The sequence below is a fragment of the Stigmatopora nigra genome, chromosome 11, assembly GCF_051989575.1.
Source record: "Stigmatopora nigra isolate UIUO_SnigA chromosome 11, RoL_Snig_1.1, whole genome shotgun sequence".
Classification (NCBI taxonomy): Eukaryota; Metazoa; Chordata; class Actinopteri; order Syngnathiformes; family Syngnathidae; genus Stigmatopora; species Stigmatopora nigra.
The window spans coordinates 12,936,733-12,952,231 of NC_135518.1; the positions used below are offsets into that span (position 1 = coordinate 12,936,733).

Sequence of the window (15,499 nt, forward strand, 5' to 3'; positions counted from 1 at the left end):
AGTAAATATTCAGTAAAGTTGCAGGGAATATAAACATTTTCTTTCTTAACCTGGGTTTCAAACCCAACTCTCATTACAAAGTCAAGCGTGCTGACCACTGAGCTAAAGTCTACCAACGTCACCCCACAAAAAACAATTAAAGAAATTTGTAAAACATAGCTCTAGTGAGCACTTTTTCTCATTTTCTAAACTGCAAAAAATATCTGCCTGTCCCCATCCCACTACATCAAGTAGATTTCAATTTCAAAGGTGGCCGTATTTAACTGGGAAATAGCCAGGGTCCGAGCCGGGGCGCCTTATCTCCCATTCGGGGTCAGCGTTGAGGCCCCCGCGGAGGAAGAGGAAGCAGAGAGATAGCGGTCCTCGCTCCTCCTGCTCCCCCCGGGCCCTTTCCTTGGTCGCCACGTCTGCCCGTTTGATGTCATCCATTTTCCTCGCCGGTCTGCCGCTTATCGCGTCCGCATCGGGAACACGACGGCTCCCGCCCACCGCTACACGGCGATGACTCCGATAAGTCCTCCTGGGCAAAAAACTCCCAAAGCCACATCCCGTGGCTCAAAAAAAAAAACTAGATAACTGCCTACAAATAAAGAATTAACCCTAATTACTCTATAGCGAGGAAAAGAAAGCCACCGCACGCACTCACTCCTCCAACGAGGGTCCCCACGGACCCCCGCTGCTTTATTTGCCTTAGCGATAACATCACTTCTTTGATGTCACAATAAATGTCCAAAATTGAAGTTAATCGCCATATTTGTTTGGGGCAGTGAGACTTTTAATTAAACATCCCCGCAGACAAGAAGTCGGCCTGTTTTTTTTTTTTAGTTACTGACAACGCCATTGGGAACAAAAAAGGGAAAAAGAAGTGCTAACAAAAACAGGAAATGAGGGGAAAGCACAGTAAAGAAAAGAAGTCTTTAGTCATTGGAGTTTTTCTTCCCTTTTTTTTTCGTTCCACACTTTCCGTGACAAGAGAGGCACGCACAATAAGCCGCAAGGGTCAGCGGTACTGAAACAAAACGGGGGCTGTTCTACTCGGGGTCCGCCACAATGGAGGTGACACCATCTATTCTACTCCATCTGCAAGGCTTTATTTGAACCGTAAATGCCCAGATGCGGTTGTCTTTCTTTAGGGGGACACCACTATGGACACCTCCTTCACTTTTTTGTCCTTCTGGGGCTATTTTCACTTCATAAAGCAGCAGTCAATGTGTTTTTTTTGTTGGCCGACGCATAACGTGGTGGTCTCGGGGCCTCCACTACATTGGCGGATGGAGTGGTCCTCCGATTGGGGTCTTTTGTACCCAATGAAAAGGTATAAAATAAAAAAAGGGTCTTATTTAGGCTCAGTCAAGCTGCTGATTTCCAACCCCATCGTGGAAATAAGAAAAAAGGCTGTCTATAAATCATTTACGCGCGCCATTCAGGCATCCCGCTTTTCTCCTCCTCCTCGCGACACAAAACGCTTTTTTAACGACACGGGAGAGCGGCGATTGGCGAATGGCTCGCCGGTGCGAACGGCGGTGACAGAAAGAACGGGATTCATCATTTTGACACGTGGGAAGGCTTTGGGGGAGAGGACGATGTTCCCAGGCTTGAGGGGACGTAAGTACCAAAAAAAAAAACCAACAGCCCCCCAGGCATGGACTGTGTGAGTCGCCGGCGTGGAGGTGCCGGAGCGAAGCGTCGGGAGACCACACGTGCGCGTCTATGGATGATGCTTAGGATGCATTGAGTCATGGTTGTGTGGAGTTTAGGGGCTTGGATATTGCAGGCTAAAGTAGAAGTAGAGTAGTGTTTATATATTTTTTGTTATTGTTGTTTTTAGATGAGTCTAATACAGTCAATATTCATTTGTATATCACAAATGTCAATAAATCATGCATAGGCATTTTTTGTTAAAATATAATTCTAGGGATCAGGGTATATTTAACACTTTAAAAATATGTTTGCAATTGTTTAAAAATTAAGAGAATATTTATTGTTTTTTTAGGATTTTTTAAAAATATATATAATTATATTGTGATCTTAACATAAAATATTATCCCATTATTATCCCATTTTAGAATTTTTCCTATTTAAATGTGTTGTTTGTGTTATTTTTATCTATTTTCATTTAAAGTTAAACAAAAATACTGAGTATTTAGAATTTTTTATTTTAAGAAAATACCTGAAAATTATATTGCTAATTGCCAAAAAGGAAAAAAATGTTATTCAATCATGTCTCCATCAATAAATCAATAAGCAATATGATTGCCAATACATGTACTAATGTTAATGGCTAAAATCCTTCCATTAGCTCTAGCCAATGTTTCTCTATCTCCAAAAATACAGATCAACATGCACAAGGTCATCAACCCATTAACTCTGCAATGAATGCTTCTACCAAAATCCAATGACACCAAACTAAAGTACCAATGATGACATCCCAAGTTTCTATGCATTGCCTTTGTTTTGTCATTAAACCCACCCTTTCTGAACCTCTCCAAAGCCCCCCCTCACACTTCTTCCATTTCCCCAAGCAAGCATCTTTTTGTTTCCCAGAGTGAGTCACGCAGTCGCCCGAAGCCATGCTGCACATTCTTGACTGCTTCTGTCACAGGGGCGGCGAAGAACCAGAGAAGAGGAGTTGAAATCCCATCCCCGCAGCGCTGACGGTTACGTCAGCACTTCTCATGTCCCACAAAAGCCGCTGAAGAAGCCTGACAAACAATGGGACGGTCACAATGCGGACGCACACTCGCCAACAAAAAAGAAAAAAGATCCACCCGCCAGTCTTTGGAACTAATAAACGAGTAGAACCCTCTTCTGTACACATGGTGAAAAAGAGCACCATCTATCAACAATTGCTATTCTCATTGCTATACTTCTATTTTCCTTCAATGGAAATGTCAAGAAACTTGAAATGCTGCTCCTATTTGGGGTCTGGAGTCATTAAAAACATCTACAAACTGTTTAAAATTCATCCAAATCTGAACTTCAAAGTTTGTCCACCATTTTTAGAGCTTGCTTGGATTTTCAATCCATCAAATTTTGGTGTGTAACCTTTTCCCAGCATGCATTGTGTCCCTTAAGTCGCCTTAAAAAATGACACCACCAAGGCAATTCAGATCAGAACTTTTAAGGACAGAATATCTTGGCCAGACCACTTTGGTGGTCCCAGAATTGCTTCTTCTGTTGGCTTCGATCTTCAACCCTCAATGGAGCATTTTGTAACTGAGTGTGAGTGATGAGAATCAGGACCTCTAAATCTGAGATTTAGAGGTCCTGATTCTGATTCTGAAATCCGTGGTCTTCAGTCGGAAACAAATGGAATGTCCTCTCCAGGTCAGGGAGGAGGTCCTTCCCTAAGTGGAGGAATTCAAGTAATATTGGGGTCTAGTTCATGTATCTAGGAAGAAAGGACCGGGAGATTGAAAGGCCACCTACCCTCACTTATGGTCATGTGCTATTGGTTGTCACCCAAAGAAGAAAATCCCAGAAACTAAGGGCCAAAATGAGTTTTCCTGGCTTCTCATTGGAGATGTTATTCTTAAATGGTAAAACCTAGTTTTCTCATTTCAAACATGGATCTTCAGCTCAAATTTCTTTAGATCTACGAGTTTTGTATCTGCATCCAGATTGCCAGAACTCTCTAATCAAGATGGCTTCAACTTCCATCTATCTCAACACTGTCATCTACCACTATCTCTAATTAATGAACTGGCGATCCATGCATTCTACCGCCATTTCACCGAAAGCAGTCCAAAATTAGCAGTGCGACACGGTCAAGAGCTCTCTTAGAAAGCCCAGCACGGAAAAGACCCCCTTCTGCTGTGACCCCTTCTGTGAAAACAGAGGCAACCCGGGATTTAAAGGTCAAGTCCGCACAAAAGCCAACAGTCCACAAAGCCTGAGGTGTTTTTAATTGACATTTCTCTCTTTGTCGTCGAGCTGTAAAGAGAGGAGAGGACTCTTCTTTTCAATATACTAAATTACTGCCAAGTAAGACCTGTTTTTTTTTTTTTTGGAGGAGGGCCGCTTGGGTGTAACCAGGTTGAGGGAATCCCCTTGTTAGGTGGGTGCGAGGGTGGTGCTACTAACGTGCTTACTTGGGCATAAAAGGGGAGGCTGCGGTGCAAATCCCTTCACAGAAAACGGGCTCTCCAATAGAGGGAGATAAACCAGTTAGGGCTTTGTTGATGAAGTTTCACTTTATTCCCGCCTGACAACCATTTAGACAAAGACTAAGAGGGAAATGTCTTCTCAGGAATGAGCAACAATAGTTGGGATCAGCGGCTTTTCTCGCCCTGATAATGCTTTGATTTCAAGAAGGGAAAACACCTTCCTTCCTAAAAGCATTATTGATCTATGGAGGACACCTGCAAATCAGTGCTGAAGACTGAAATGTTACATTTTTTGGTTCCTCTCAAACTATAAAGACTATTTAGATGACTAAATGGGATACAAAAAGCTTGAAATTTGTATATCTCAGCTCTTTTACTGCCATTAATATCGATATAATGAAGTATTTTCGCATTGACCATCTAGTAACTACTGAAACTAAGGAAACAGATCAACAACCCACCTAAAAGTTTTTATATAATTTCCCAAATTAACTCTTGGAATGCCCCTTTTAACAATACATGAACAGAAGTTGCCTTAAAAATAAACTTTACATTGAAACCTTACATAAAAAATTACATTGATCTTCAGCTTCAGAGTATTTTGTTTGTAACCTTCTACAAGGCAAGTAATTGAATATATTTGGTAAATTTTGGAGAGAAAAAAACTTTTAAAAAACCTAGCATCCACTAACATAGACATTATGTTTTGTATCATATTAAAACACATTAATTACAAACCCTACATACAAATGCTCCTTTCTTAATATAGTTGTATAAATAAGAATGAATGTAATTGAAAAACTCAATTTTAAAATGGTTAAAATAATATATAAATAAATAGCAATAAGTAATAAATACCAACAGGAAGATATAATTGATACATTGAAGTTACTTTTTTTCATACTATTTACACGATTGCTTTCTATTTTCAATATAGTACGTCCAAGCCAATTCAACTGGGTAGCCTGGCTTTTAATACTTAGATTCCCTTTGGACATGCATCAGTCCAAATGGATTGGACAGCAGCCCACAAGTCAAATAAGCACCCTTTAAGAGTTGACTATAAACTCATGTGGGAGCTGGTTCGGGCCCGGTTCGGGCCACCCCGAGGCGAGTAGCAGGTTGAATTACCGGCAGCGTCTCCCACGAAAGCCGGCGGAGATGCGGCAGCTCATGCGCCTCGCCCCACAAAGGAGGGAATGCGGGCGGCACAATTGCAAGTAGAGGAGCAGGCGTGGCTCCTCGGTCAGGGCCAAAGAATGGAACAAAGGCCTGCTGAAAACCAATCCCCCCCCTCCACAATGCCTGAGTGATGTTTGTGGCAGATACCCATCTCCCCTTAGACAAAAGCCATCTTAAATGCTCAAAGCACAAAAGACGCCACGCACAAAAGCTTTTTGTCCACCTCATTTTGATAAGCCCAATAATGCTCCGTACGAGTCCAATCAAAAGTTGAGAAAAGATGGCCCGTCGGCGGTGCCCAGAACGACCGGTCCACGTGCAAAACGCCCCGAGGCGGAACACCACGGTTATGGGACAATGGTGTGGGCCATCGTGGGTTGGCGTTGAAACAGTGTGAGGTATTGCGTTTTTTTTTAAAAGACGGTGCTCGGACGTTTGGTTGCCGGTCAAATGGTGACAGAGTTTACTGTTGAAACCAGCTCTCATAATTATATTCATGAGAGAGTTTAATATCTAAGAGAGAGAGTTTAATATCTAAGTATTGTTTGATATCTGTTAGTACTGTTGAAAACAGTAAATATTTAGACATTAAACTCTCATGAATATAATTTTGAGAGCTGGTTTCAACAGTATTTACATATTAAACAGTACCTGGATATTAAACAGTACTTGGATATAAAAACAGTACTTGGATATAAAAACAGTACTTGGATATAAAAACAGTACTTAGATATTTAACAGTACTTAGATATTTAACAGTACTTAGATATTTAACAGTACTTAGATATTTAACAGTACTTAGATATTTAACAGTACTTAGATATTTAACAGTACTTAGATATTTAACAGTACTTAGATATTTAACAGTACTTAGATATTTAACAGTATTTGGATATTAGACAGTACTTGGCTATAAAAAACAGTACTTAGATATTAAACAGTACTTGGATCAAAAAGTACTTGGATATTAAACTCCCTCTTTTAGTTATTAAACAGTACTTGGATATTAAACAGTACTTAGATATTAAACTCTCTCTCTCTCTCTCTTAGATATTAAACTCTAATAAATATAATTTTGAGAGCTGGTTTCAACATTGAACTCTGTCCCCATTTGACCGGCGACCAAAAGACCGGGGACCAAAAGACCGTCGACGGAAAAGCCGAGTCCACTTCTACTGCTTCCTAGCAACACTTCATCCATGTCCTCCCCTTCCCACTCTTGCCTTCCATATCAGAACCTCCATCCTTTGTCCATTATTTCCTCCACGCCACCTATATTTTTTTCTGTCTCCCAATCACTGTGTATACATTTTGCGTTGCGTGGCACTATAGGAGAAACGCCCCGCTTTGCCTCGAACTCAAAACCCCGCCCCGCCTTCCCATCGGCCTATGAGGCACTTTTATTAAATCTGCGAAGGCGCTGGGCCGCGCTGCCAGGTAATCCCGCAGTAATTGTTTCCAGATTAAGGGACGCGCACCACAAAGCAGGTTTAGCCAGGCATGAAATGGCCTCCCCGCGAGCACGCCGTTACCATCGCCGCGGCGCCGAGCGAGCAAACCTGCCGAGTTGAGACTCACCTGGGTGAAGTCCACAAACGTCCACGGTAGGAGAGAGTCCAGGTAGCCAATGTCTTTGGAGAACCTGTTGAGGATTCTTCCTGTCCAAGCACGCCAAAGAAAACAGAAAAATTGAGGTTATAGTTTACTTGTATTGTATAGACGTTTAGCAAAATAAGTATCATTTCATTCCAATATCATGTGTAATACTGTATTTGCACGACTAAAAGGCGCATTGCATTATAAGGTGCACTGTCAATGAATGACACCTTTTATTTTTTTCCATATATAAAGCACACTGATTATAAGGCGCCCAGTTTATGATCTATTATCTTCCATGAAAAAGTACAATATAGTGCTGAAAATGTGATGCATTGACACCCACTTTCATGCAGCCAAAAAATACCTCTGAAAATGTGACAATGCGCACTGGTATTTTGCATTTGATAAATGTTTTCAAACTTTCCAGCTGTGCCATTGTCACTGGTGTGCCAACACGTTGGCAGGCTGGCAAATTTTGGCAATTGACTCACTTTCCTCAATCGAATGCAGTCAGTCAAGCACAAAAGACTTTGGAAATCTGTCATAGCGTCTTATTGAGAAGCCCTCACTTTTCAAACCTGGTTCCAATGCTAACTGTTAATCTTCTACTGAGTTAGGTTGCCAGTCCATCACGGGAAAAATTGAAAAAACGATAATCTGATCTCTAATAACCCCTGAGAAAACCTCAGTCAAACTCAATGATCTGAGCCCAGATTCAAACCCCTGATCCGATGATCAATTTAAAAGTACTCTTTTCATGAACTTTAATTCAAAATACTAACAAACACACCACATTTAAAAATGTTTTACCATTGAAAACTGACTCCAATTTCAGATGGTAAATTGAAAAAACTTACGACCTGACCTCACTAAAAAGAATAAAGCACATTTCTTTTACATAACTATCATGCATAAAAGCCCTTAAAAACATTTCCCTTTCAAGGCTTAAACATGACCGCCATTGAAAACAAGACGCATAATATTTTTTCTTTTCCGCTATACAATACAACTGTGAGCGACTATTATAAATCTAGTTTTATACCAGTGTCATAATATTTATTTTCTAACTACTATTCTAAATCCACATTCAAGTGTTTTGTCTTTATTGAGTCAGCGGAGACAAATGTATCATGATTAAATGTAAACATCAGCGAGTCGAGGGACAAAAAAGTGATTATTTATTTGAAACAATGACTCCATATTTATTTTCCATTTGGTAAACAATCCCGACTGAATACGCGCGGGTGGCTTTTGTTGCCAAACAAAAGGCGACGGCGGAGGGGGTGACGCAAAGTGTCCGCCTGCCTTGTAATCGGCGCCACTGTTGGCGTGGTTGACATTAATTGAGCTACCTGCGACCTGCTCAGGTGTTCATTATTTCAAATGACGTTTCCATTGTTTCTTATTCAATTAATTGGCATGGGACGCAAGTGGATATTTTGGAGGGCAGGCAGCCTACCCCAATTGGACATCAGTTGCCATTGACGGTAGTCACTGATTTGATACAAAATCCAACAGAGTGGGCTGGTATCGAAGAAAAAAAACATTCAATTCTTCTCATTATGTTAAGCGAATAATGCAAAAAGTGTAATTTGTCAATTCCACTCATTTTTATATTCAATTCCACACTGTCATTTTTATATTTGTCAATTCCACTTGTTCACGTTGTACTTTTCAATTCAAATATGTCGTTTTTATACTTTTCAATTCCACTGTCATTTCTATATTTGTCTATTCCACAGTCATGTCTGTGTTTCAATTCCACTTTGTCAATTCACTCTGTCATTTTTATATTTGTCAATTCCACTGTTATTTATATTTGTCAATTCCACTGTTATTTATTTTGTCAATTCCACTGTTATTTATTTTGTCAATTCCACTGTTATCTATATTTGTCAATTCCACTCTGTCATTTTTATATTTGTCAATTCCACTGTCATTTTTATATTTGTCAATTTCACTCTGTCATTTTTCTATTGTCAATTCCAGTCATGTTGATGTATTTCAATTCCACTTTATCAATTATCTCTGTTCTTTTTAATATTTCTCAAACCCATTGTTATTTAGATTTTGTCATTTCCACTTTGTCATTTTTATATTTGTCAATTCCCTTCTGATGCATCCCAATTCGTCTTTCGATGATTTCCAATTGTGTTTGATCCACTTGCAGGACACATTATACAGTGTTATCTCTCCCAGTCAAAAACGGGTGCTTGTGCCAATCCCCTCCCCTACCAAGCAAGCAAATATGTTTGGAGTTGAATATATGAATACATGATTTAAGAAGGTGGAGGCGAGCGAGTGTGGGAGTGTGCGTCCCGCCGTTGGAGTGACCTAAAAGTTGCCTCCCAGTCACCGCTACGGAGGTGGGCCCTGTAATCACCTCCCTCCACGGTTATAAGCGGCTTACAGCTTTATCCAAAATAGCGCTCCCGCCTAAAAACATGCACGAGGAACAGGCCGGGCCGCCGCGTAACAGCCGTCGCCAAAACCCCGCCGAAGCATTATTCCCGGCAACCTGGCAAATCAGCGCCGATTCAAAGTCAAGTGGCGTGAGCGTGCCGTACACTCGGAGGCGGACTAATCGTATTCGCAGTGTGAGTGCCCCTTTAGCATATACACACTTCCCGAGGGGAGGGTTGAAATAACGGGAGTGGAGATGGCGCTTTAGTACACTGGCGACCCATCTTCTCGCCCGGAATGGGAAAAAAGACTTGTTCAGAGTCTTTTGGGGACACTAAAAGGGACAAAAAAATAATTTTTATGGGGATCGTTGGTCGGTTAGGTTTTGATGTCGGTGATAAGACGTCCAATCCATTTTGATTGGGAGAGTTTGGCGACCATTGGTCAAAATGGATTGGACGACTAATGAGTTCACTTATGAAATAACATGGAAGTTTCTGGAACTGTCGGAAGGTTGTTTATCTCTATTCTTGAGTTAAAAGTGGTCATAATTTCCTGTCACACTATGTAAAAACAGTTAATTTTAAAGTGGTAATCAGTTACTGTCCCACTATGTAAAACCCGTTAACTTTTAAAGCAGCTCTGATTAGTCAATGTCAGCCAATGAGTTAACATGGAAGCCTTTTGAAATGATGCCAAAGTGAGTGCGTGGTCGATGTAAAAAAATAAAATAAACATCTAGTTTCTCTTAAGGCAAGCGTGAGTTAATGAGCCTTTGCGGCGAAACCCAAAAATATTTAACGTAACGCTAGCGTCTAAGCCCCAGATGACCCAAATTCACGCGAGCATTGGAACAAACAATGGCGCCGACCGAGAAAGGGATACGTTTCTGCCCGTTACATCATGCGGCGCTCCGAGGCTGTTAAAGCGGCAGACATCAGTCAGCTATCAGCTGTTTGACATGACAAGCGGCTCGGTTAACACAGGGGGGAAACAACTGAACGCTATACGGGGAGGGGGGATGTATTACAGTACTGCGGTTACACCAGCTAAAAAAATATGCCCTTAAGGTAAGCTCCATCATCGGGGTTCTCGTCAACAATATCAACCACCGTGTCAAAAAAAAAGCCCTTGGCGTTTTAGCAATAGCACCAATAGCTCCAACCGAGTCGTACTATAGATGGATGGTTAGCTTTTTAATATGCCTTATGCTAAATTCTTGAAAATGGATGGCTAAGACCAAAGCGGTTAGGATGACTTTCTCCTTCAGTTGTAAAGTACGGTAGAAAAATGGACTGTAAAAATATAGGCAAGGGAAAATGGTGAAATGTTGGCGGTGGATTAATAAGTAAAAGAAAAATTGTTCGGTAGACTACAAGGGTGATTTGGGCATATTTCAGGTAACTATTTACTGATTTTGGAGAAATTTTGGGTCACTTGGTGGAGATTTTGGGTGAATTTTGCTTAACAACAAGTCAGGTTCTGGAGATTTTTAACACATTTCTGGTTCTATACTTATGCATTTTAAGGCATTTTTCTCCATTGGTTTAGATTAAAAATATATGTATATATTTTTTGGGGGGTCAGACAAGGTTTGAGTGGAAAAACAATACATTGTAGTCAATTGTCAAGTAAATTGGCAGAAAAAAAATCCAATCCAGCATGGCGATGTCTGGAAACATTTCCCTTAACCAAAGCACAATAGCATTTATTTAACCATTTTTTAAAAATGACAAAAATATTACAAGCACAACTGCCATTATTGGCAATCTTTCCACTTTTTTTAAGACGCCGGGGGTGAATTGCGCCACTTTTTTTATGATCGGATCGTAGAATCTCAACAATATCAGGTGAGCCTTCCGTCTCAAGTGTAACAGTGGGGTCCGGCCTCAGTAAAGGCGGGCGTCTAATCGCTATTCCCTGTAAACATCACGATAAGGCGACGGCTCGGCGTGTGGGCATCTTAGAAAGGAGGAGCCTTTTTGTGTAAAAAAAAAGTGCAATAATGAGTGGTGCCAAGTTTGTAGATGGCACGACTCACCTGCACTTTTTCTACGAAGGGCAGCCTCCCACCGGCGGCACCTCGCTGCCAATACTAATACATTCTAAATCCATTCTCTTCGCTCTCACCGCCAGGCTTGTGCAATCTCCCTGCCTTCCCTTTCATGCAATTAAATAGCGCCGAGCGCCGAGCGAGGGGGAGCTCTATCAGTCGCCTTGCACACACGCCATCTCCACATTCAATTTACACACTTCGATATCATCATCCTGCTGTCTGCGATACTTCTTCTTCCCCCCTACACTTTGCCGTCCCGGTACTGAAATACTGACGTTTTTTTGGTGGTGGTGGTGGTGGTTTCGTTAGAATCTCACGGGAGGGCGAAATTGGAGAAGGTGGACGACGGGATGGTTAACGGCGTTGACGGAAAACGCCGCTACTTGACTGTGCCGATGAGCCGGCCTGAGGTCTCAGGGGGGATTAAGCCACTCAATGACACTAAATTACAGGGATCGACATCAGCTCAGCACATGCGCCGCTGTGCTGCTCCAACGGAGTCGTACTTTGGATGGATGGCTAGCTTTTTAATATGCCTTAATATGCTAAATTCTTCAAAATGGATGGCTAAGACCACCAAAATGGTTAGGAAGACTTTTCCCTTCAGTTGTAAAACACACTGGCTGTACATGTACTCTAAAAAAATGGACTGTAAAAATATAGGCAAGGGAAAATGGTGAAATGTGGGCAGAAAATTAACAATTAAAAGAAAACTAGAAGGGTGATTTGGGCAAATTCGAAAAAGATGAAAAGGCTTTTTTACCATAGACATATAGCGCGTCAGCAAGCAATGTACCTGGAGAGTCAAACTGTTAGTGTCATAGAGCGACATCTACAAAATTTTGGATTTAGTGCATGTTGATTGGGCACTTCGTCCACTTTGTAGAAAATTTTTGGTTTTTACGTGCGCCCTATGTGCCGTGTGCATTTGTATTTATTTATTTATTTTTTTAATCGCTTACTAAGGCAAATTACAATCAATAATAAGGGGAGCAATTGGGCAAATTCCAGCTAACTTTTTACTGATTTTTGAGCAATTCTGAGTCACTTGGTGGAGATTTTGGTTGAATTTTGCTTAGAAACAGGTCAGGTTCTGGAGATTTTTTTCCATATTTCTGGTTCTATACCTGTGCATTTTAGGGCATTTTCCTCATTGGTTTAGTTTTAAAAATATATATATTTATATTTTGGGGTCAGTCAAGGTTTGAGTTGAAATACAATACATTGTAGTCAATTGTTAAGTAAATTGGCAGAAAAAATCCAATCCGGCGTGGTGATGTCTGGGAACATTTTCATTAAGCGAAGCACAAGAGCATTTATTTTGCCATTTTTTTTTAAATGACAAAAATGTTACAAGCACAACTGGCAGTATTGGACATTTTTCCACTGACGCAAATTGGCACTGAAGTGTTGAATAACTGCAACAGAATGCACACAATGGCTTTTCATCAGTTCCAAGTCGGTCGGCACTGCTGTATGGTATTGTTACACGGCGCATTCATAGAGCGACGAGTCAAAGCTTTGTGCAAAAAAGCTAACCCTTTACCCCAGAGTCCAACTCTCCAATACGAAGCACAAGGTATTATTTACTCACATAAACCCTTGTCAAAGCCCACAAGGTTTTGTACACAAGATAGATGGCAAATTCTGTCTGCACTTGCTGAATAAAAAAAGCAACTCCTGGTTTAAGTAAGCGGACCGATACATATTTTTTCTACTGTGACTTAAATGTCAAAAATGAAATTAAAAAGTAAATTGTATTAGATAGAAACAAGGAGAGATGTCAATGATGAAAATAACTTAACATATTTAGATTCTGGGGCAGCCGCGCTTTAGTCCTGACTAACAAAAATAGAGAAATAAAAAATAAAAAATGCAAAATAAACAACAAAAAAATATACAAAAAATTAAAATAAACAAATGAAAAATAATATGTATGTAGGTGTATATAGATATGTATATATGCATATGCCTATATATATATATATATATATGCACATGTATATATGTGTATGTATATATATGTATAAGTATGTGTATATATATATGCATATGTATATATATATATATATATATATATATATATATATATTTGTATATATGTATATATATGTACATTTATATATACACATGTTGCTTTATGACTTAATCAATTATTTAAATCATGCAGTCTTTCTGATTTAATTTTTCTGTAATGTAACCCACAAAACTATGTCTTTTTCCTAACTAGTTAAATATAGCTAAATATATGTATAAACTATGAGGCATTATTTTTGGGCTCCGCTCAAGCCTCATCTTAAAATAAACAAACAAAAAAGCATCGCTTAGTATTAACCAAGCTTGATATTCCATCCATCCATCAGAAGGGTCAATACGACAAATCAATTAATAAGGACTATCTTAATCTTTGACACGTAATCCTGAAAATCCAGTGTAGACACAGTGCGTTGTTTGCCCTCCTGCGGGCCACGACGCAACAATAAACGGAGCGGTCATACAATAGTCACCGATAGCACCAATCAGATAAGAGTGTGTGCTAAAGCTCTCCCACGCGGCGGCGGTGGCGGCGGCCATGCTATAACACAGATGATGGCATTATTCAAAGTGTTTGCGCCTAGATGAAGTCACACGCGGATAGTCCGACACGCCACGCGGGAGCCGTAGCAAACACACGCGCCCCAAGCCGATATTGTTTGCTATAGCAACACACACATACAAAATGCACGCACGCACGCACGCACATAAGCAGGCTCGACCGCTCCTAAATTATATTTAAGCAGCTTTTCACGACTCATTACAAAGATACAAGTTTCCCTCCTGTTGCACATTCCCACCCGGGCCAACTTTGTGTTGTATATGTTGTCGCCATGTAGATATTAGACAGAAATGTAAATGTATTGCTTAGTCATTTGAGTGGGTGTTAAAAGGAGAAGTTTTTTTATATTACAAAAAGTATCCTTCTAAAGTCATTTAGAATGTAGCTTTATATGGATTATTTTTGACGGTTTACTTGACCCACAACAAGTGGCATCGTTCTAAATGAAATAGGAGTCAAATTTCAGGTTTCCCAATTGCCAATTCATTTGTTTTGAATAAGTAAGAGTTTGCAGTACTTTTTTAGATAATGACATTTCTGTACTTCATAAACTAAGAAATTACTTACTTACTATTTAGTTTGAACTCACTCTAAGCACCCAAGTTTTGGAATACCACAAATATGTTTTCTTCATTAATATATATTGATAAGTACATTTAAATATGCTGAAAGGTCAAGTTGAATTTAAGGGTTTAAAATCCATCTTGGATTCAATTTAGAACAGATTTTGATAGGAATTTGAATTTGTTTTTAATTAATTATATGAATGGGTAAAACTGTATTTTTAGAAAAATTAAACAGTTCATTTTATGATTTTTTTTAAACTTTTTTTCTTAGCTGTCACAATAAGCTGTGAATAAACCACCCCAACTCTTGACAACCCAAGTGTAAATTGAAGCTTGCTGGCCAAGTCGCTAGTAAAATAACTCAAGAGAGACACTAGGATACTGCTCTCTAGTGTTGACGCCTTAGAATAACCTCCTCAGTGCAACCTTGCATTTGTTTGTTCTAGTTCTAACAAGAGAGTAACAAACAAGATCTTTCCTTACCGGTGGGGTTAACTTGGAAAAAGTAGACGGGGGTCCGTAGGATGGCGTGAAACATGCGCTGGTGAAGCGTTTGGGCCGAGTTCACCAGCACGTTGAAGAAAACCAGGCTACGGACAAAGCCCAAAACCAGCGCTGCTCCCGTTAAACCTGGAGAACAAAACAAAAGGAATTAATATCTCACCTATTCTACACGCTAATACAATCCTTGTATTTTTATTTTCTTTTTTTAAGCATCCCTATGTCTTCTTTTGTTGAAGAACTGCTACCCTTGTGGTAAAAGTGAGTTAGAAATCAGTATTTACAGAAAAAAAATGTCGTCCACTTAAGTTTCTTTGGCTTTTGTGATTCCGAGTGCCTTTCTATGAGTTGAAGTGCAAAGAGTGAAGCAGTTAAGAGTCACGGGCAAAAAAGCACGAGTAATCCGCCGCCATGTCTCCAACACTTGGCCTTGAAGGCCTTGGGTAACTGCCAAACAAGCTAACGAGATGCCGCTTCTTTTTCTTTCTGG

The 15,499-nt window shown here is 40.1% G+C and overlaps 1 protein-coding gene across 1 annotated transcript in view; it reads right to left on the reverse strand.

The window, feature by feature from the left end:
* The window catches only part of LOC144203978 (ATP-binding cassette sub-family C member 4-like), a 36,595-nt gene that overhangs the window by 13,306 nt on the left and 7,790 nt on the right, over positions 1 to 15,499 (reverse strand). The window contains exons 20-21 of the mRNA XM_077727629.1: positions 14,992 to 15,138; positions 6,867 to 6,946 (exon numbers count right to left, since the gene is read on the reverse strand). Of these exons, the coding sequence (XP_077583755.1) occupies positions 6,867 to 6,946; positions 14,992 to 15,138 (227 nt within the window). The remainder of the gene's footprint in view (positions 1 to 6,866; positions 6,947 to 14,991; positions 15,139 to 15,499) is intronic.